Source organism: Halichoeres trimaculatus, unplaced genomic scaffold (genome assembly GCF_033239565.1).
Source record: "Halichoeres trimaculatus isolate MK-OKI-2021-1 unplaced genomic scaffold, fHalTri1.1 fHalTri1_scaffold_23, whole genome shotgun sequence".
NCBI lineage: Eukaryota > Metazoa > Chordata > Actinopteri > Labriformes > Labridae > Halichoeres > Halichoeres trimaculatus.
In genome coordinates this window covers 11690235-11713039 of record NW_027437201.1, presented here as the reverse complement: position 1 = coordinate 11713039, position 22805 = coordinate 11690235, and the positions used below count along the sequence as shown (strand labels likewise).

Here is a 22805-nt window from a genome sequence, read left to right as displayed (position 1 = left end):
GTGTGTGTGTGTGTGTGTGTGTGTGTGTGTGTGTGTGTGTGTGTGTGTGTGTGTGTGTGTGTGTGTGTCGGGGGGTGGGCTGGGAACATATCTCGGATAAAGAAATATAAACATGATGCTTTAATTTTTAAAAAGATGTATGAAAGTAGAAGAGTGAGTATCTGTCACTAAAAGACAGGTGATGTCAGCTCTGTAAACCGGAGATAATTCTCTGTAGGCCTGACCTCTTCCTTCACTGTGAGGTGCTGACATCTAGTGGTGAGCTTGCAGAATAGTGACTTTGGTTCATTTTTCCCTATTGACATAAAAAAGCCCTACTTAATAATGGTAGGGGAAACATTGCCATTACAATATCAAACAAACTGTTAAATGATGTAAACAGATGCATGGGAAATGAAAAAGAGGACAGGGACAAGAGACATAAAATACTCTCCGTATGCACATGTGTCTGTTGGCAGTTTCTTTCACTGAGGTGAGATACAGTAGGTGTTGGTGTATTGGAGGAGATTTTGTGCTGAATATAGGTCAGACATCATCTGCTCTGCTGATGTTGTATCTTGCTCCAGGCGTTATTGATGCTACGGTGGCTGGCTGTAGTTATGTGGAGCCGACTGCTTCATTTCACAGTTGAACAAGCAGGTACAGTGTGTGCTACCAAACCACGTGCTGTTTGTTATTCTTAGACACAAAAAATCAACTGTGACCATAATACAGCTGAAGACTACAATGAGTGGTGATGACTTTTGAACCAAGCTTCATCTGCATATTTTGCATCTGTAAAAGGGGAGATAAGTAAAAGCCAACCTCTTGCCAAATGACAGCTGGGATAGGCTCCAGCTGCCCGCGACCCTGCACAGGATAAGCAGTTCAGAGAATGAATGAATGAATGAAGTATAAGCCAAGGGGAAATAAGGTTATACTTATAGAAAAAAGGGAAAATTTTAAAAATGATAAATAATAAAACCATAATCACTATAAACAAAATCTAATATATCTAATATAATCTAATTTAGTATATTATTTTATCAAAATATACAAGAATCAAGAAACAAATTCTAAACAAACGTACTGAAAGAACACACCAACACCACTGAATGACAATGCATGAGTCACTGGAAGCCATCATCAACACACACTCAAGGCACGCTTGTCAACCTATGTACTACTGCTCTTGATTTGTACGATGAATGACCTGCTCCAAAAAGACACCTGTGGCTGCACCTGTTGGAATTTCTAAGACAGGGAAATAAGAAAAGCTTAAAACATAAAAAATGATGGTAAACAAAGCCATGGTGGAGACCAAAAATGAGCATCAAGAAAAGAAGAAGTTAGAAGACAAAGCAGAAATACATCTGGTTTTCAATTTTTTGTCACTTTGCCCTTCCATGATTAAATTTTATGCTTTTATTTTATATCAGAATTTAAAAAAAAAAAGACCTAATATTTTCAAGTTTTGTAAAACACCCTTGATTATTACTGTCACTTTTGTGTTTTACATCACAGAATTGAAAAAGAAGCTAAATACTGATTGGTCCATACTTTAGCACCCTCTGTGTGTGAATGTGGCGTGTGCAAGGTTATAATAGTTTTGGATTTGTCATTATTGTTTAGTTTTAGTTAGTTTTGACAATGTTTTCCATTACAATTTAGTTTTAATTAGTTTTAGAGCAGGCATTCTAGTCTTTGTTTAGTTTTCATTTTTGCAACAAGGCTTAGTTTTAGTTTAGTCTTAGTTTAGTTTTAGTTCTTTCACACCTTATTAACCAGGTGCAGGATTCAAAAAGGTCAAAGTAAATATTTTGCAGTACTGTTTATTTTCAAGTCCAAGATAGTGCTCACTGCTTAGTCAATGCTGATACTGAAATGTTGGCTGCTGCCTTAAACACATGAAAATAATATAAACTTGATATAAAAAATATAAACATAAATTAAATAAAAATAATATGAACATAAATTTTATTAAAAAATACAATATGAGCTTTAATAATTACAAACTTGGTCTCTGTAACAATAAAGGCAGACTCAAATACAATTTAAGTCAGACTCACAAGCAATTAAACTATTGCAGATGCTCTGATTCATTGCTCCACTTCATTTCGTCGCAGCACAAGGCACAGCCAGTCAGTGCAGTAAACAAGCACGTCCCAGTACGTCACTATGATGGTGCTGTGCGGCGCTGACAACTGTCGAAAACTGTCGAAAAATTGGTTGGGAAAATGTGTCGGATTAATTTAAATCCTGAAGGCTATTAATATTGTCAAAAACTATAACTAAGACATTTTGTCTATAATTTTAGTTTGTTTCAGTTAGTTTTGTGAACACAAGATACAGTTTTAGTTTACTTATCGTTTTTGTTTTCTTTTCTAGTTTTTATTAGTTTGAGTTAACTGCAATGTATTTTAAATTTTAGTTTTCCTTTTTAGTTTCATTTTAGTTAACTATTATAACCTTGGGTGTGTATTGGTAAATGTGTCTAAAATCCCTTCCAGTGATCAGAAAGACTTGAAAGCACAAATTAATTGGAGGCCCATTCACCATTTTACCCCCAAAAAGACCAATTTTGTGTGAGGACTATCAGGTTAACATACAAGTAAATCATCGTCCATCTTTATGGATGCAAATCACAACAAATGTTATCTTCAGACACTTTCTAAAATACACAGCTGGACCAGACAAGCCAAGATAAGGTGTCTCACCTCATCTGAACCCAGCATAATGACATCAGTTCCCACCAGCAGCCTAAGCTATTAGCAGCACAACTAAGAGCTGGTCCAGGCCTAAGCCAGGTCTAACTGTAGGCTTCAAAATGGAAAGTTTTAATATACTCTTAAAAGTGGAGAGAGTGTTTGCCCCCTTGTTTGCAAAAAGCTGGTTATTGTAAAGAAGAGGAACCATATGACTGAATGCTTGACCTACATATAAGTATGTAAATATTTCCATCTACCAAAGAAAACGTTGCTGAAAAAGTTTGTGAATGACCGGCAGAAGCCATGGCTCACAGTGGGATTATCGGACAGAAATATGTGAATGCAAATAAAACGTTGGTCAGGTTTTTTAAGCTGACAAAGAAAATATTTCTACAGATCGTTGGTATCTGTTTATATTAATAGCAGGCTGTATAGAAAAGTAATCTATATCTCTAACCATCCACCACTACATCATTGTACTGTGCGGAAAAACCTGCCAAAAACAAGAGACAGAATTTATTGCTTCACCAGAAAATGGAAAAATAACTGTTGAGTAACCTGACCGCAGCCTGTTCATGTGTCTTCAACTCTGCGTCTGTTCATTATCCTTCATGGCAACTGATCCAGCGTATTTGCATGTTTTACATCTCATGTTTGCGCTCGATGAACTTTTAGCCACGTCCAGTAGCTCATGTAATCATCTTTTTTTAGGCACAGTTAAAGCCCAGACTGGAGGACAGAGAGGTAACATCCTGATGCCTCTCTGATGATGTGATGGGTGTCTTTGTTTTTTGAAGGAGAAAGAAATGGTCAGTGCTGGAGAGAACGTCTGACCCAGGTTGTAGTTTTCTGCTGCCTTTTTGGTTCAAACCTCTTCACAGACACCAACATGGAGCACAACCAAGCCCTCCTTCAGGCTTACAGTCGGCTACAGAGAATCGAGGGGAACGAAGGTGTGAGTGTATTCCCTCAACAAGAGCAACAACAAAACCCTGTCCACCCCGAGTCCATCCAGGAGACGCTGGGGCCACAGAGCATCCCTGAGATGCTGGCTTTCATCGAGTTTCGCATACAACAGCTGAACAACAGGCGTTTCCTCCTGATGGAGATGCAACACTTCAAACAAAGGTCAAAGGACAGTGGAGATGAGACCACAGAGGAAAGTGAGTGAAGCTCTCAGTTTTTGAATCAGTTGTTTTCTATGATCCTTTAAAAGATCCCCTGAAGACTGGCCAAAATTTACTAAAGTGTGTTTTTACTGATTTGTTCGTCTGAAAGCAAATGAAAGCAAAAATCAATCGATAAAACAGACCGGATATGGAAACACTCAGAAAAGTAAATGTGTGCAATTGTGTCTTTAATCTGTGTCCTGATGACTATATTTGGCTTTTTCTTACATATTCTTTTTCCATACCAATCTTTTTACCGGGAGTACTTTTGAGTATTCAAACTAATGATTTAACTTGAGCATGCTAGATACTTATTTCATCGAAATAAGCCTATTCCAGAGTTCTTGTAACCCTGTAATTTAAAGGAGGGGAAAAAAACATACAAGGAGCATCGAGACCTATGGGGGCATATTGCATTTACAAAAAAAAAAAAAAAAAAAAAGATTACTCATATATATATATAACTATATATATATATATATATATATATATATATATATATAGTTATATATATATATATACATATATATATATATATATATATATATATATATATATATATATATATATATATATATATATATATATATATATATATATTAAAGATAACTTTTTCATTAAAACAGAAAATTATTATTTTCTATTTTGCTATTTTGTAAAAATAGGAGTATATTTATTTAATTTCAGCAGTTAGCACAGTCACTGTCAACTCCAAAACTTGTTGCTCTACAATGGTCAGAACTTGACGATCACTGACTCCATGGTGTAGCGTCGTTTCTGGAAGTTGAACACAGACTAACTTATGCAGATAGCAGTTTTAATTTAGTGTTAACAGAACCCCAAATTGTTTGAATGAATGGAGCTAAATGCTGTTTCTTAGCCCATGACAAATCATGACAAATAATATTGTAAACATTCTCTGAACAAACAAACTGTTTTAACTGTATGCAGAATGTGTAAACATTTAAAAGTGGGAGATATACTGAGGTGTTGACACATTTAAATTTAAAAAAAGGACCATGAAATTTTAAAATGAATAGGGAGCCAATAGAGGGACGCCAGAATTGAAAAAAAGATAAAACTGATTTAACCTTGGTTAAAAGCCTGAGAGGGTAACAGCTGGATTAAACAACTGAATTTATCTGTTGATCCAATTCAAAATCACTGTCAAAATTTACACCAAGTTTTAAAACTGGAGGTTTAAAATAAGGTCAAAGAGGGTCCAGATCCCTGAGAGGTGCCTCCTGGGCTCCACTTGGGCAAAAAATAATCAGGTTTGTTTTATTTTTGCCAAAAATGTAAAAATCTCAGAGTTATCCAGTCTTTAATGCCTTTAAAACAGTGGCAGAAGTTTAAGAAAGCTGCCATCATCGTTATCTATTGGCAGGTAAATCTGAGCGTTGTCTGCGTACAGATGGTAGGAGAAATAAAGGTATGTTATTTATCTAAAAAGGCTGTTGATGAAATTTCTAGGTTGAATTTAAAAGGAAAATGATTTCTTTTTTTAATACCCTCCTGTTTATTTTTTGAATGTTAAGTGGCAAAATTTCAGGAACTTCTTCCTGCACTCTTATAAGCTCAGGCCCTTTAAGCTGTAGTTAGCCGCCCATGTATCTATGCATGTGTCTGTTTCAGCAATGAAGACTGAGGACAGTGACACACAGTGTGAGCTGGACACCATCCAGAAAGAGCTGGAGGAGCTGCTGGGAGAGCAGGAGGAGCTGCAGAAACAAGGATCGAACTCCAAACTCAGTACTGTCACTCAGGGTACGGTCAAACAAGGCTGCATTCAAATATCGCTAAATGCCTTCACGCGGCCGGTTGGAAACTTTACTTGCTCTTATCTTAATCAGGTCAACAGGAATTGTGTCCCACTTCTGGTGAAGCTGTAATACCCTCTGGTGAGATCTTCACGGTTTTGCCTCTCACACCAGAGCAGAATAATGTCACTGAAACTACAACAGAAAGAAAAACAGGCCCTGTCATTCCAGGTGAAGCAAACCTCACTTCAAAACACATGCCCGTGTTTTGTCTTATCATTCTGTTGGCTTGTAACATAACATACATAAAATAAATAAGTTTTATTTTGTAACATGTCTCTTTTCTGAGCTAGTGGACGAGCTGGGTCAAGAAGCAGATGTCACTCAGTGTCCGTCCTGTAAGGAGGTCGTCTTCACAGAAACACAGAGAAAAGTGGGAGAGGCCGCCTGTGTAGCTTCCTGCTTGTGTGCCATAATTGGGTATGTTTTTTTGTTTTTTATAACCCTCACTTTGTATCTTTTTAAAAATAGATTGATTTTATCAACCTGGCAGAAATGGGCTTCCATAGTCACAGGCTTTCTTTCACTCTTCCGTTTCCTTTCTTTCTTTCTTTCTTTCTTTCTTTCTTTCTTTCTTTCTTTCTTTCTTTCTTTCTTTCTTTCTTTCTTTCTTTCTTTAATTCAGGGGTGTAGCAGGCTGCTGTTTGGTTCCCTTCTTTTTGGAGCGTCTGAGGAATGTCCATCACAAGTGTCCCCTGTGTCATGCACACATACACACACACAGTCCATTTTAATATTGAGGCTACTACACTAACAGCTCTGATGTAATTCCTGCCATGGTTTCCTGTGGACTCTGACCTGTTTCGAATGATTTCATCTCCTGAAGTACGGGAAGGGAAGCTCTGAATGCTGTGTTTATTATGATTTTCACTGGGGCATGAACTTATTTTAATTTTCAAACCATAAAATAAGCTCAACTTGTGCCTAAGGTCAATCACACTGTTTGAAACAGCCCTACATCTCACTGCACAGGACAAACTGGGTTTGCCTGCAAAAATAGCCACATATCATGGACTGAATGCAAGCTTTTAGCTCATCTGACAGCACTAAGTGACGGAATTTGATTAAAAACAAGTTAAAATGAAACGTAATACCAAAAAAACATATTGTCTTTTCATTTTTATGACCTGATCTTATGGACAGGAAATGATTGGTTTGAACAACGGTGAGCCTAAGGGGTCAACTGCACTAACGTTTCTTGATCAAGGAAAAAGTTTAACTCATCTCTATAAACTTTTAACAAAACACATAAAAAATGTTAGAGTACAAATAAATTAATGAAAAATAAAAATAGATAAATAAATAAATAAATAAATAAATAAATAAATAAATAAATAAATAAATAAAATTGGTTAATTAGTTAGTTTGGTAATTTGGTGAATTTCAGGACAGATTAATTTGATTTCCTTTCAATTAAACTTTCTGTTTTGTGAATAGTTCCTTTTTCCAATAACTGTTGTTTTAAGAAATGCTTTCTCTTTCCATGATTTTAAATGATAATAATAATTGAATGTTTTGTGGTTCATCATGTCTAAGCATTTCTTAAAAAGTCTTGGTCTTCAAATATTTTTGATTTGCAAAAATCTATTTTCATTTCCTGAAATCCTTTTGTCTTTTGATATGTTTCTTTTTGCACAAAGTCAGTTTATTGGTCATGGTTAAAAAAAGTTTGCTATTTCATGTTTATTTTGTTTCTGGGATGACTGTGTTTCATTAGGTATTATTGTTTCATGAAGTCATTTTGTTTTAGTTTTGCAAATTTTTGTTTATTTTTTTTTTTCTTCACTTTTTGGGTCACATGAAACCTGTTTTTGATTATAGAGCATGTTTGTGTCCTCATATTTTCCTGTGATGAACACTTTTTTGTGTGTTTCATTCAATATTTGTCTTTGTGAAATTTCATGACATTTTTGCAGTTCCTGAAGTTTTTCTGCTCTTTGAGAAATGCTTAACAGTTTTGTAAGAGTTTTTTTTTTTTTTTTTTTTTGGAGACGTGTGCTGTAGGCTTTAGGAGCTACAGTACAAATCCTGTTTTTGCCAATATGTAAACTCAAAGCTATATGTAAATTCAATGTATTGTGTATGCAAAACTCATGTATACTGCATTTACTGTTAACAACGAAGCTCTAGCAGCATATAGAGGGAACAGTTGACGGTACTTTGTGTTGGATAAACATGAAAGCAAGTCCTGATCATTCGTAAGTTAGGCAAATAAGATTCTCTGTGATGACCATGATACTCTACTAATGCTCTCAAACATTTTAAGCTGCTGTGTTCATGAAATGTTTGTCCAATGTTTCTCTAAGGAAAGACGCTCATTCAGCGCAGTCTTTTCAGTAAACGTCCACACTTGATGCTAATAACTTAAGAGGTACATAACAAACCAATGATTTCATTCTGCTGCAAGTTTTTTTTTTTTTTTTTTTTTTTACATGAATCTGGCAACTTAGTGACTGGAACATGAAGAAAGAGTTTGGGTAGGTTCATTTTATTACATGGAAATGTGTCACGGAGAATATGCAAACCTCTGATCAAATGTGTCTAACAAAGGTAGCTGTTATCCAAACAACACAAGTCCAGATGTGATGACTTTACTGTCTCTTCTCTTTCTGCTCCGGCTGTAACAATATCACTCTTTATTCATTTATTTTCATTTAACAGACACCACACAAGCTCACAGTACACCAAATTTTTATTGACACATAAAGGCATACAGTACTTATATACATCTTTTTTAATATTTACAAAATAGAGAACCCATGGATGTTACACATGTATAAAAATATGCATTACATCTATATAAATATGTACACAATGTGCAAAACATATGGCATAAGAACAACGAGGCATGGTATGGGTGGTGGAGACATGTAGGAGACAGAGGATGTGTGCTTCTAATAAAGTCCCACAAAGTTAATCGTTTTCTGTGTTTTCATGATGGTGAATTTAGCAGGATATGGGAAAGCCTGAGCAAACATCTTTAACTCGGATGATGACCTAAAGCAGCAGACAGGAAGTCAAAATGATGGCGACGTACAGGAGTAGGTCTCTCAGATATAAACGCCTCTGGCGTTTGAACCGTCCCTCTGTAAGCAAATGTTCTCACAATGAAAAAACCAAGAAAGGACGTTAACTACAGTACATCACGGGAGAGCAGAGCAGCTATTATTGCTTTTTGCCGTCCCTGCTGATGGTAAGTGGTGTCACATCGAGCTTTAACCTCGTATGTGGAGAGTAACTGCAGCCCAGAGGTCTGAATATGTCTGATATGAGGGAAAAGTAGAAAAAAAAATGCAAAATATACACATGAAATTCTCTTGTACAAATATTACATAAGCAGAAAACTTTTTTTTTTCATTTTGCACCCTAAAAAAAGTGATAAATATAAAAAATGTGACCAAATGTGATATTATGTTCCACTGCCTTTTTGGCAATTAAATATCAAATTCCTCAAAACTGAAAAAAATGGATAAAAAAATCTTAAGGATGCACATGAATATTTCATATTCATCCTATATCAGACTCAAAACAGAAAAAAAAATACCACGAAACTTGCAGAGGGCTCCAGGAATCCCTGTGCAATGGATCCGCAGTGCAGAAAGCAGAAGTGAAGAAGAAGAATGTGAAATCTGAGTGAGAAATAATAAACAACACAAAACCAGAGAGCAGGTGTGTGCAGCATTCAGCCAAATGCTTTCAGGTGATCTGGTGATAAAACTGCAGCATTAAAGTTTGACGTGACAGTGCTGACAAAAAGTGGCTTAAATGAGCATCACACATGCAGAAAAAAACGTTTCAAAATCAAAAACAACAACCAAATAAAAAAGAAACAGCCTCCTTGGACTGTTTTTATTGTCAAAATAACCCTGAGAGCATCAGCCCTCACTGAGCGCGTGCAGTAAAGCTGCAGCAGAAGCGAGGCAGCACCCTCTAGTGCCCGTGGACGAAATGACAGGATGAAGTGGTTAAAGTACTGCAAATATTTTAAAAAATGATGATTAAAAATCTTTCATCAAAGTGCCTCAGAGATTAACTGAACCAATCCAGTAACAGCGTGTTAAAGTAACAGCGAGCAGGATATGATGCAACACGTCAAAGATTATTCATGTTGGCTTTTCAAAGTAGTTAAGCCCTCTTCGCTGATACTCTCCTCAGAGGTGTGTGCGTGTTTTTTGACCGTTGGAACGCCAACTGAACAACACAGATAAAAACCGTAAACAGTCATCAGAAGCCGTCTGATTAGTAGAGTTTGGAATATGTCGGCTTGAAAGCGAATGGTTCGATATTTTTTTTTATAGATATTAGCGGATTTTTTCAGACGACTTGCAGGACACGCAGCCCGAGGATTAAACGCTAGTACAATCATGCACAGAGACACAGTGGGAACATGCAAAGGACGAGGAGACGAGAAGACGCTCACGCTCACTCATGCTCTCTTGCACTCTGCGTTCAATCAGTTGAAGCATCATAGGTTGGACTCAGTGGTTACCCTCACTTTCAGCCTGGGACCCCTGATTACTGTTGGAACTAACAGATTTTTCGGATCCTGAAATGTAACAAAAAATTGTAATAAGACCCAAACTTTTTTGGGTCATTCTGGGTTTAATTAGATTTTTTTAACGCATTTTGAGCTCAGCGCTTTTGTTACTTAATCATCCAGTTATTACATTTCCTGTTTTACTGCATTATCTTTCTACAAATCAGGTCACTGTTTCAAATCAGGCTCTAACAAGGCTGATCCAAAGCAGACAAATAATTAACAAAAAAGGCAAAAAAAAAACTAATTTGGCTGATCAGTAGGAAATCAGGCTCCCAGTCTGCGCTGGTGCTGTATCTGATATCTTTGTTTTCCTGGTTTAGTCATCTCAGGCAGTGACAAAGACATATGGAAAACGGATCAAAAATTTTTGGTTTGCATGTTTTGTTATCAATTTTAACCTGCTTTGGTTATTTTTGTACAATACTGGACGGAATTTGCAGTTGTAAATAAATTTTCAGCATTTTGTGTCCCCCGAGGGGTTTCGACCCTCAGGTTGGGAACCACTGGTCCAACCCTTCAGAACAAAGATTACTTTGATTTTCCCCTCCTCTAAAGCAGATTTATATATTAGCATCATTGTTAGCTACTTCCAAGGTTAGCTAACACGGCGTTCACATCACGCCTCCACACACGCACACATGCAAACACACAAACACAGACAAAGTGCAGGGATATCGTAGGACAGCTCGATATAAAGCTCATCTCCTCCAAAGACATCTTGATTCCTTGATAGGACTCGCAGCACGTCTATTATGTGTCTGCTTGAGTCAAAAACTGATATTTGTTCCCTTTTCCAACATTTGACGTCAGTTTACTCTCAGGAAAGGAAAAAAACAGCTGCCGACTTAGTAAAGTCTGTTTTCTCTATCTTTTTTTAAAAACTACATTCAGCGTTTGATTCTTGGACAACAACTGCAGTTTCCAGCGTTTTGGCCACGAGATCCCGTTCCGTCGGCCGTGAGCGAACTCCTCTGATATGCTAAGTTCACATTTCCTTGTTGTGAGGCGACTGAAGCGCCTCTTTAGTGCATAGCTCTCACGTAGATGGAGGAGCTTGCTCCCATCGTCGTCCGGCCGGAGTCGAGTGTTTGTTCTTTTTCTAGTTCGTCAGCCGGCGTTGTGAAGAAGAAGAAGAAGAAGAAGAAGAACAGTCGCATCTGATTTGTTCAGATTAAGTCAGGAGACGTTTCGTTAACAGTATGGTGAGCTGGGAGATCCCTTTAAAGCTTAGCTTTGAGTCTTAAAGGGAACAACTTGATTCATCCAGCACCAAGATGAGGCCAGTGTCCCAGCATGTGAGCCTGTAGTGATATCATCAAACAGTGCTGATCCCAAATTCGTCATAAGAGGATCAAATCTCCTACGTTTTAATGAAATTTTAACCATTTGATTTCATCTCTCATCTATTTTTTGTGCTCGTATGGCAGCGTGTGCTTCAGGAAAGCAGAGGGCTTCACGACGGATCAGAAGTCTTTTGTTTTGAACGTAGTTACTGTTCACACAGTAAAGCAGGCGCATCATTCACTCTGACAGCCAAACTTCCAGCAGGATTGGCCTTACGTGCTGTCAGATACAGAGTTCAGGTGTGTTAGAGTTCAGGTGTATTTACAAACAGTCCATGCTACCACTTTTATTTGGCTCCATCTTCTTGGATCTATAGATGATGTTTAAAATCACGTTAAAATCCCTCTGTCACTCATCTGGTGACATCAGGGTGTCTTTTAAAGCTGTGCAAATTCCTGCTTTTAGTTTGATCTTGACACATGCCGTGTACAGCTCGTCTTACTGTAGTAAAGTGGGAATATTACAGATGCTATGGATGAGTTTTACTCCTTTGACTTCGTCTTTCTCTCATCCTCTCCTCCGTCAGTCCCAGTGCAGCTGCAGGTCGTGTGAATCCAGGAAGTCCGCAGGGATCCCCAAAGGCGTGAGCACCCCAGCAGGCCCTGGCGGCATGGTGAGGTCGAGCCACTCCATATTATCCAGCCCAGGGTCAGACAGACCCATGTTGAGCGAGGAAGGTGGTGAGGAGGAGTCGCAGAAGGAGAGATCGGATGTGTCCATCGGTGAGTACGGCTGCTGCTGCTCCATCAGCTGAGCCTGCAGCTCCAGCATCAGGCCCTGCGTGCGGGGATCCGACGCCGGAGGAGTGTCAGCCAGCGTGCCCTCCAGGAAGGCCTCGAGCTGGTTGTCCGTGGCCAGGGAGGAGAGGCTGGGTAAGTTGTGGCCCATCGTGGGACTCAGTGTGGGGGGAGGGGCTACCTGGATTTGAGGAGGCGGCCTGCAGATGGCGGTGCTGACGGGGAGGGTGGTGATGCTCGCTGTGACGGGGTGGTTCTTAGTGAGAGTTGCTGAGGGGTCGTTCTGGATGAAAGGAGTGATTTCTGGGAGGCAGGACAGGAAACATGAAGTATTAATTATCAGGACTCGCACATGACATGACACACAAACTAACTGATCACCACAGAAATGTGACACATCCCTACTTCATGATTCCTCACAACATGAATGAACGTAATGTGAACAGAAACTGACTGGCCAAAGAAAAGGTTGACAGCTACGACTAGACACAGAAGCCAGAGGGATGATAGACACGTCTCAGTTCTCAAAAGCTGCATCGATGCATCCCACACTTGTCTCTCAGTTCCTCCCACCAGAGACAAATAAAGAGACGCAATGAAATGACGCGAGGATCAGACGGAAAGAGAAATTATGTTTTCAATACGTTTTAAGATATGCAATGTCCTTTTCCTTCAAAGTGTCACTGAAGTGACGCCCGTTTGTGATGACAGCTCCAGCCGATCACTTATCAAGCTGTCAGTCAGCTTTAACAGCACACATTAAACCGTCCGTCAAAACTGATATAGTGCACAGCAGGCTTTAGAGGGGTTTTCTCTGCATTCATGAACCTTTTAAAAAGACCTGCAGAGGTCAGTTTATGTGTCTTGCTTAAAAGTATAGAGACCAAGGCCCCGTTTACACGACGCCGAAAACGGTCGATTCCGCAAACATTTCTTTGTGTTTTGGCCTTCCGTTTAGACGAGACCACGTTGCGTTTTCAGTGAAAACGCAAACTTTTGAAAACGCTCCCCAGAGTGGAAAGATCTGAATCCGCTCTTCCATCCAGCTTCGTGTAAACACAGAGCGGAGCGTCTCAGGGTGAAACGCTGACGTCACCGCATGCGCACTCGCAGTTTCAGGTAAAGGCTCCGCGCTCAGCCACATTTCCAGTTGAGCCAGTAGTTGGCGGTAATGCGCGTTATGGTTGGATTGCCGACCGTCTCACACAACAAAACGGCAGAAAAAGAAAGAACAGAAGAGGAGACTTCTCCTCCTGGAGTCGTATGAACGCGGATCGTTTTCACGCCGTCCTCGTGTAAACGCGGGTGGCTTTTGAAAACGCAAAGGAAGAATCGTTGCGGGAGTCTCCGTGTAAACGGGGCCCAAATGTGTCATTGACAAATTAGGTATCAGTTATTTGCATTTATGTCCATTAAGTTTAGAAAAAAATGCTTTTATGTTTTAAAGGAAAACTGAAAATAACTTGAAGAGGGGGTTTCATGCTTTTTTTTAGGCTATATACTGTCCTTCCAGTGCTTTCGTAGAAGTGTTACATGATTTAAGCATAAAAAAATCCTTCTTTCTCTTACACTGGTGTTTTAGAAAACTCTTTTTTTAGCTTCTGTCTAAAATTCCTTGTTTTCGCTGCTGCCTCTTTAAGGTTCCCTGCTCTAAAAACCCCCCTTCTTTCTGATTGGTCAGCCCTCTGAGATGACCTCATAATTTCAGCAAGTCTCATGAAGACCTTGTTATGTTTACAGAACCGACTCTTTTGTGTGCTTTACAGACATATTTGGGGATTTTACACAAAAAATGAACATGTAGTGGTTTGAAAATCTGTACACGCTCAGTCTGAACATCCAGTTTTGTTCATTTTTCTTCATGTTTAAAATATGAAAAAGCAAAAAACCCCCTCTTTAAGATTCAAGGTTTAGGGAAAATAGAAATGATGAAAGACTTTCAAAACTGATTATCATTAATGATCATCCTTTGTGAAACTACTGACATGACAGTAAGTGTAACAAGTGTTTCTTGAGTGATGTCAAAAGAGATGAGGCTGAAATTACTTATATTTATAGTTAAATTCTATCTGCAACAAGGTACTGTGCTCCACATAAAATCTGCTGCAGCCTGTCAGTAGGTTCTGCAGTTTTTCTGAGACTAGAATGGTTTGGGTTTGTACTCTCAGTCTGCTCCACCTTACCTCCACTTTCTATGAGAATGTCGAACAAATCATCCATCTGCTGGCTGGTTGCTGTGGGAACCTGAAAGAGGTTAAGATACTTTAGACTGGCTCCCTCAAGCAAAAACAAATCCTCAAGGCTGGAAAACTGAAAATAGATTCATAGCTTTTCATGCTTTTGTATTCTGAAGGAAAGCTGCTGGAGAAATGTGATGTGTGCTTTGAATAGTGAGCAGTGTGTGTGTGTGGAGCTGTGGCTGGTGCGTGTCTAACCTGTGAAACATGGTTAACGTGCATGTTGCGGCTCTGTTTCACAGCCTCCTCATAGCGGGGAGGCTCTTTTGTTTTTGGAGGCTGAGTAACCAGGGAGGTGGGCTGAAGGATGATGGTAGGCTGAGGAGACGACTGGGGGAGCGGAGAGACATGAAGAAACACCAGGTTAGAGTCAGAATCCTCAGTTTGAAAACCATCAGAACTATAAGCTACATGTGTCGCCCACTGATACCTTATTGAAGGGTCCGTTGGAGATGTGGTGGTTGGGTGAAGCCCGGGGAGAGATCCTGTTCTCTGGAGAGCGACTCAGGAAATGCTGAGGATTCACATCAGGCCTTGTCTGGTTCTCCAAACCAGACGTGTTATTGCACACAGTCAGAGTCTGTCAGGGAAAAAGACAGTGTTACATAATTCCATCGTCATAGAAGCAGATGTAAAAATACATGAAAGACCTCCAGACAGCCTGTCATCAAGAAATGATTAAAAGCACTCGTCACATTTGTCTGAATAAAGACTTGGGAGCAAAATGAAAAGGAAATATAGCGGTATGATTTAAATACATCAGTGGTTCCTGATCCTTTTTTCCCTGGAGCTCTCCCAGCTCGAGTCAAAGACAAGGCATACTTCACATTCACCCATCCACACAAGTTTATACACTGATAGCAGATAACACAACCTCCTGACAGCCAGCCGGTACGGAAAAAATGAAGCAAGTCCAAGTCTTGTTTTGGCAAAAAAAAAAAAAAGTCTGGTTAGACTTTAAAACATGAAACTGAAAAAGTGATTTTATTCTTTCCCCATTGGCATAAAATTGTATTCTTTTACAAACAACTCAGGGTCATTTTTGTCTTTTAGCATCTTGAAATCAGACATTTTTCTGTACTTGTCAGGTAAATGTAGCCCATATCAAGTTTTAAAGACTTTTTTTCCAAATAAAACATTTAAAAAAATCAGGTTTTGATTTCAGGTTTTGCGGTGCGAGTTTGTTTTCTGCCACCCTGACATGGTCATGCTCCTGGTAGATACCTCACCTTAAAGGATAATTTCGGTTTATACAGCTTTTACATTGTTTATAGATTGAAGTTGAACAAAATACTCACCCAGAAGGTTTTCCTGATCCAAGCAATGCTTCGGGAGATATTTAGATCCAAAATCGTGCAGTGGACGTCCGTATAATGGGAGTTTTTGGACGATTAATGCAGTTTTAGGAGCGGCGCTGTCTATGCCCCGATGGATCCCATTATACGGACGTCCACTGCACGATTTTGGATGTAAATATCTCCCAAAGCACTGCTTGCATCAGGAAAACCTTCTGGGTGAGTATTTTGTTCTACTTCATTCTATAAACAATGTAAAAGCTGTATTAACTGAACTTATCCTTTAAGGACACTCTGTATTCTGTGTATGAAACCATGAATCTGTAAAGTATTAAGAGCTCCCTTTGAGTGGTCAAAAAACTAGAAATGTGATACACAAATATCCAAATGTCCTTTTTGGACCCCTAACTTTATTTCACATTCATCCCTTTACACAAGTTCATGTACTGATAATACTATGTTCCCTTTGCATCATGCCCCTTTCTCAAGGACTTACATCCTGTAAGCTGCTGGAGCTGAGATCCAACCTTCCAGTCAAGAAACAACACACCCTTTCACTGAGCCACAGCTGCCTCAGAGCAGAAGAATTTCATGTATTATAAACATTTCTGAGTAATTCTAAACTTTGTGAAGTTTGTGAATCCCACGAAGAAAATTTCAGCTAGATTAACTTGAGGGTGGATGTTTCTAAATAGATGTGACCATGAATAAGCCAAAAAAGTCTCTACTCTAAAATCTTTACAATATATTTTGGCTGTTATTCTATTAAATGCTCCAAACTAAGAGTGTATCAAATGATTCCGACATTTTAGAAAGTTTGTTATCTCTTCAAGGCAAAAAAATCTTTCTAAATAATCCTTTTTTTTAACTTTTTTTTTCTGACAGTTTCGATTCAAAATGTCCAAAAGAAAATTTGTAAATTGCTTGATAAAGAAAAGAGAGCTCATGAGGATGATCCCAAAAAAGTGAAGTCATTTCTGACAGACAGACACCGGTCACACGGTCTGACTGACCTGTAAAAGTGGGTTGTGGTTGTTGATCTGCTGGCTCGCCGTTGTCTCCATCTTAGTGGTTTGCAGCTGAGGAACCGAAGCCTGGACCAGGCCTGGGTTTGAGACTGTGGCCTGAAGAACAGGCTGAAGCAGGGAGAGGAAGGAAAAAGCTTTCACATGCAGAGCAGAGTCTGTCGTAGCTTAACAAAAACAAGTTGAAACTGTTCATGAAGTTAACATGTTTGTGGGTCTTACTTGCAGGCTGACAGTGTTGTTTGGCAGCTGGATCGCGGTCCCGTTGTTTGGTAGTGAGACTGGGAGGAGGATCTGAGTTCCAGCCTGGCCCGTGGTGGTCAGCAGAGTCTGAGGCTGACCAAGGACCTGGGAGACCCCCCCAGAGTGGCTGATGAAGAACTGCTGCAGGCTGGGGGCTGCAGGCTGGGGTTGGGGTTTGGGGCTTCTCTGTGACTGAGGGGGTACTTGGGGCTGCGCTTGGGGCTGGATCTGGGCAATGAGCTGGGTTGGAGGTTGAAGCTGGATCGGCTTCCCAGAGGAGACGGTCACATCCTCTAACTTGACCACAGCAGGGAGAGGGGAGATGGCCTGGGAGCTCAGGATGGAGCTGGGGATTGCAGACGAACAGTTCGACAGGACCGTACCCTCCATTTTGACTACATTTGAGTTCAGGACAGTAGTGACAGGATTGATGCTGGGTACAGTACTGAGTTTCGGGGACACAGAGACAGAGTCTGTGGTGCCAGCCCTCTTTTCTGACTCCAGCTGCATCTTCAGTGCCTCCACCAGCTTCTGCTCCTGCTCCAGCTTCCTCATCAGCTCCTCAATCTGCCGCTCCTTCTCATGCAGCCTCCTGTCCTTCTCCTCCGGGACTCCAAAAGATGGGAGGGGTGAGGAGCTCATGTCTAACAAACCAGCGCTCATCGGGGTCTCAGCTGGAGCTTCAAACATGCCAACATCCTGCTGCAGGATGGAGGCTTCAGCAGGAACAGGGGAGACCGGTGGTGTGGATTTAATGCTCTCTGCAGTGATCTGCTGCACTGGGAGGACGATAGCAGGGGTGGTGTTGGTGTTTGTGACCTCCATGGGGATGGAGGAGAAGGTGGTGGTGAGGGCGGGGGCAGGGCTGGAGATGGGAGCAGAGGTGGTGGGGTTGTCCTGGAAAGGCTTCAGTCTTTCTATCAGATCTGTTTTGGTTCCTGACACAGGGAGGCTGCGCAGCTTCAGCTCCAGTTTCAGCTCAGCCACCTGGATAGAGCAAAAACAACATGTTACAAATTTTATTCAGACTCATGCAGATACAAATAAGCCTGCGAAGCTTTGGAAAGAGGTCCTAAATAAAACAAATAACAAGTGGAGCAAAAATACAAAACAACTGAGAAGACAGACAATACAATGGTCGCTGTGTTAGTCCAACATTAATTCAATGGCAGCGATACTATGAGCCAAAAATAAGACATAATTTGTTTGAAATATTAAAAAAAAATCAGCCAGTAGAACACGGAAAAAAAATTGTTTTTCTCTTTAATTTTGAGTAAAGTTTTTTGAAAAACAAAAACAAAAGACAAACGGCTAAATTCATGAAAATTATTAGATCATTTTTCCTCACCTCATTGGCAGAGCCTTTTACTCATTACAAGCAGTTCAGGACTTGTTTTGGCTGGTTTTATTTTTAAAAAGAATAAATCTGAGATTTTTCTGTTGAATTGTGAGGTGAACATGGCTCATATTAGGTCCAATAAGACACTTTCTCTAGAAAAAAGTCTTAGCTTGAAACTTGAAACTTGTGGTTTGGCATTTTGTTAATGTGATTGGTCGTTACCATAGTTAATCTACCAAAATGTGTTTTTCACTGCTTTTCCAAACCGGCAACTAACTAAATCAGATTTTAGTTTACATATCAAATAGGTGTTAATATAAAATGGCCAGAATAGCTAATCAACACAGCATATTAACACTTAAAGGTAGAGTCTGCGGAAAATGTCAACTTTTACATAAATAATCCTGCACAATGGTCACTTTTGAGCCTCTATATATGTGTCTCAGTGTCAGCGACTGCCTCGAACCCCCTCCTCTGCCTGTATGCTGATGTTTTGGTTGTTTCAGGGAAGAGAGTATCACAGTACATCTAAGTGACTTTGTGTTTTCATTAGCGAGGGGAAGAAGCTATCCTGAGTGGCTACGACAGTGGACATAGCACAGAGAAAAAAAAACAATCAAAGTGAAACTAAATGAGGGTGAAGCTTGGCTCAACTTTCACTCGCTTTTGGGCACTTAGAGAGCAACGCAGGACTGCAGTGGTTGCTAGGCTAGTATATGTGTTTGCTTAGTCCCAGTCAGAAACTGTGGGTGTGTGATGCCACTGGCACTGATCCAAGGAGGAGGAGCTCAATTTGAATTTGTGTTTACTAACAAGTTACAAAAACTCCTGCAGACCCTACCTCTAATACGTCTTGGATTTGCCAGATTTCTATGAAAAGTCCTTGTAGTTAGATTTCTTGCTACAGTTCAGTTTAAATAGCTGATTTAAATCCCCCTTTTAGCCTACAAGCATAATCTTAGATTTCTAAGCTGCCTCAGTGTGCTGTTCAGGGCGCACGTGTGTTTCCAAAATACCTTCATCTCCTCCAGGTTGGCAGGCAGGACTCCTGGCTTGCGGTTGGATAGCGAGTTGTTTGGGCGGGCAGGAGCCATTTGAGGAGGTGGAGGAGCAGTGGGCAGGGACACTACGATGGAGGTCGGCAGGGTGCTGGCGCCGCTGCTCTGCCCCTCCGCCACAGGTCTGCAGAGCGAGGAAGAAACAAAAGGATGAGGTCATTACTTCAGGAAATCATTTACACAACAGATAAATAAGAAACAGAAAGAGGGGAAGGGGAAGTGGAGGGAGAAGTGATGGAGACAAAGACGATATTGTGGAAGAAAGAGGGACGTAAGAGAAAGACAGGAAATAAAGATGTTTCCAATATGAGGAGAGCATCCATCCTGTGCTGAAACAACAGTGGAGCAGCAACACAAGCACAGTTCATAGGGAGTTTGCCATTGTTGATGCTGTGTGGACTGTTCTGGAAAGAGCAGCTGGTTTAACAACATCCTGTTTCTAAAGCACTGTATTCAAATCAGAGTTGTTATTGGAAACAATCTGATGGTTCTCTGGGTACTTCAAAACAATACCTCGCTAGCTTTCAGGCATTTTCAGTCGAGGTGTTTGTTAATGCTTTGATGTTTCGTACACGTACTTAAGAGGAGCAGGTAGTATAGTCTGGTAGTTGTAGTGCTGCTGTTGCTGACTGAGGATCTGCAGCTGGAGGAACAGCTGCTGCTGCTGCAGTAGTCGGGCGTAAGAGGAGTCCATGGGTGCTTCGCTGGCCTCCTGCTTCTGATCAGGGGGAACATACTGGTGGTACTTGAGCTTCTTCACCCTGGGTTTGGGATCTTTGTTCTTCTTGCTGCGGCTCTTCTCAGAGGGGGTCTTCTGCTGGCTTTGCTGTAATAGGAGGAAAAAATATACACAGGTTTGCCAAGCAGATCTCACACAGAGTGGTGGTGTTATATTTAGAGAGATTGTTGGTAGAATGTGAGTGTGTATGTGTGCATACTTTCACAAGCGTAGGGCCTGGTTTTGAGGAAGCAGCTGTGGTAAAGGTGACAGCTGGGCGGCTTGCAGGCGGCTCGCTGGCGGAGATTACTGTCAAAAAATCGGGCGTTGCTTGTGTAGCAACTGGGAATGCCTGGAGAGTGATACCAGCATGAGAGTTATGACTGCAATGCAGACACTGAACCCCTGCATAAACACAAATAGTACTTGTTTCGTCTCTGACCTGCAGCAAAGTGTGAGGTAAAGGTGGTGGAGGTGGTGCTAGGACTGGAGAGGGCATCTCGGATATTTTGCTTTCACCAGGTGAGGGGACAGAGCTCTGAGACTCCTGACTGGCAGGCTGCTCTGGAGACAAAGCCTCACTGCTGTCTTCATCCAGGACTTTGGGATAATTCACCTGCCCAACTGAGAGAAAACGCAGCCATTAGGACATTTTATTAAGCAGAGCCAATCAGATCATTTCTTTCTCTGATCATCATCCTCCCTCACCAATGATGGCCTGTTTCACGCTGGAGTCCACTGGCAGGATGTTTTTCTCAACCAGCTCCATGGGGCCAGGTCTCTGAGCGATCTTCTCATTCAGGTTGTCGGCCAGCCGGGCTCGTTTGAGTTTCATCTGGGTGGCCTGAAGTGACGGCTCTGCTCCAGTCTCTGAAGAAAGCATCATTTGTCACATTTACGATTGATAAAGCTACATCTTGTTTGCTCATATAGTCTTAGTATGTATTTGTTGCACTGTGAATTAGCCAATCTGAATAACACATCAGTTGTTTTAACTTCACTACCTTGCAGGATGTGCATCCTGACCAGCTCTGCTCTCTCAGGACGACTGCGGATCTTGTGCTTGAGGAAATTCTCAGTCTACAGACAAAGATGGACATCAAACAGTCAGTACATCATGCTGCCTCTTGGGCCCATATGTGACACTCTCTTTTCAAACTCCTTGCATTACCCTGGCTCTCTCCAAGCTGCGAATCTGCCCGTGGAAAGCTGCTGGACTCTTCAGGGCTGCAACACAGAACATTTATATTTGCATATTTGAACAGGCAAACAACGTAGATCAAAAATAGAGCGATTATGTTTGGTATGGAAGTCTTAAGACGTGCTATATGCTGACATTTTCAGGAACATGATGCATTGTAATTTAATAAGTAACAGACACCTGGCTGTGCAGATACTCACGTGGCATGATGCCCTGATCCACCAGCTGCTCCCGGGTTCTTCTTTGCTGAAGCCTCAACTGCAGGACTGAAAACAAAACAGAAAAAGTGTTACCAAAGAAAAACAGAGGCAATTTGTTTGTATTAGTATGAGGAAATGCGTCAAAGTACAACAAACAAAAGAGAGAAGGAATGAAAATGGAATTTAAATAAGAAGGAAAGAGAACACAAACAACTTCCTCACATCCTGCACTTTAGATCGACAAAATACCACAGCGTCATGTTTAAAGAGGAATTTTGCACACAGGTTTCTGGTCTCTTATAATCCTTCCACTCAACCACATTTTTATAAGACTTGGTTTCACGCAGGAGTGAAGAAGAGTGTGGTAAAAGTCAACTGGCTACTCCTGAAAGAATGCAAGGAAGACTAATTTCAAAACAAGTAGCATGGTGTTACTCCGGGGAGTTACCTTTTACACGATTATTCTACTGGCTGCTTTATTTCAAGACTGTTTTGAACTCAACTCTCATAACCTGGTGCAAGACCATGATGAAACATACTGAGACTATCTGATGTTTTTTTCACCTGTTCTTTAAATGCTTGTTTTGCCACAAACTGAATAACAACTTGAATTGACCTGAATCATCTAAACGCCAAAATTTGGAAGTAAAGGAACAATCCAGTGTGCTGCAAGGCTCAGCAGAAACACAGAAAACTCTTCTGTTGTCAAACTGATCACATCACCACACGTTACTACAGATTGTGCTGTACAGCTCCAGCGAGGCAGGATGTGAAACGAAGTGTCTGAACAGCAGGACACACCGTGGATAACAGAGACGGTGTAAACCTGCTTCCCATCTTCTTCTCAGAGCTTTGTGGACGCTCTCTCTCTCTTTCCATGGATGCTTATCCGTCTTTTTAAAACATGTATGCACATGTTTCTGTTGGACTGTTTTCACTTTCAGGTTTGATATATTTCCACACTGCTGACATTTAAGCCAAAGAGATGCTAACGGCTAAGCTAACAGACTGTCCAGTGTTTGTTGTGTTCCTCTTTTGAGCCATATGTCCCTGGAGAGTTTCTGCAGGAAGCTGTAACGCAGATGCTATTGCTGTCTTGTTCTGTTACAAAACTGAGTGTGGCCTATTTTATTATTTTCTCATCAACTTTATGAGGTTTAGAGAACTCAGAGCACTCGATCAAACTGACAGA

General features: G+C 40.6%; 2 protein-coding genes across 2 annotated transcripts in view; one reads left to right on the top strand and one right to left on the bottom strand.

Moving 5' to 3' along the window:
* The first annotated feature begins 3773 nt into the window (after positions 1–3773).
* Positions 3774–6673, top strand: LOC141784762 (lipopolysaccharide-induced tumor necrosis factor-alpha factor homolog). Its single transcript, XM_074662612.1, has 5 exons — positions 3774–3850; positions 5492–5623; positions 5710–5847; positions 5970–6096; positions 6302–6673. Exons 1-5 carry the CDS (start codon positions 3790–3792, stop codon positions 6408–6410), a joined length of 567 nt encoding a protein of 188 aa, XP_074518713.1. The 5' UTR covers positions 3774–3789; the 3' UTR covers positions 6411–6673.
* Positions 6674–8154: 1481 nt separating this feature from the next.
* mrtfba (myocardin related transcription factor Ba) overlaps positions 8155–22805 on the bottom strand; it is a 34978-nt gene continuing 20327 nt past the window's right edge. The window contains exons 4-17 of the mRNA XM_074663091.1: positions 21614–21679; positions 21384–21439; positions 21217–21292; positions 20921–21082; positions 20655–20836; positions 20433–20564; positions 20073–20320; positions 19453–19618; positions 17077–18084; positions 16843–16965; positions 14965–15114; positions 14733–14864; positions 14481–14541; positions 8155–12600 (exon numbers count right to left, since the gene is read on the bottom strand). Coding sequence (XP_074519192.1) covers positions 12083–12600; positions 14481–14541; positions 14733–14864; positions 14965–15114; positions 16843–16965; positions 17077–18084; positions 19453–19618; positions 20073–20320; positions 20433–20564; positions 20655–20836; positions 20921–21082; positions 21217–21292; positions 21384–21439; positions 21614–21679 — 3080 coding nt within the window. The 3' untranslated portion in view covers positions 8155–12082. The remainder of the gene's footprint in view (positions 12601–14480; positions 14542–14732; positions 14865–14964; positions 15115–16842; positions 16966–17076; positions 18085–19452; positions 19619–20072; positions 20321–20432; positions 20565–20654; positions 20837–20920; positions 21083–21216; positions 21293–21383; positions 21440–21613; positions 21680–22805) is intronic.

What these genes read in the sequence shown, in the direction of transcription:
- LOC141784762 (XM_074662612.1), top strand. Translation starts at nt 3,790, where the DNA reads ATGGAGATGCAACACTTCAAACAAAGGTCAAAGGACAGTGGAGATGAG. An exon ending in AACAGGCCCTGTCATTCCAG is followed by an intron (nt 5,848 to 5,969) that starts GTGAAGCAAACC and finishes TTTCTGAGCTAG; the next exon opens with TGGACGAGCTGGGTCAAGAA. An exon ending in TGCTTGTGTGCCATAATTGG is followed by an intron (nt 6,097 to 6,301) that starts GTATGTTTTTTT and finishes TCTTTAATTCAG; the next exon opens with GGGTGTAGCAGGCTGCTGTT.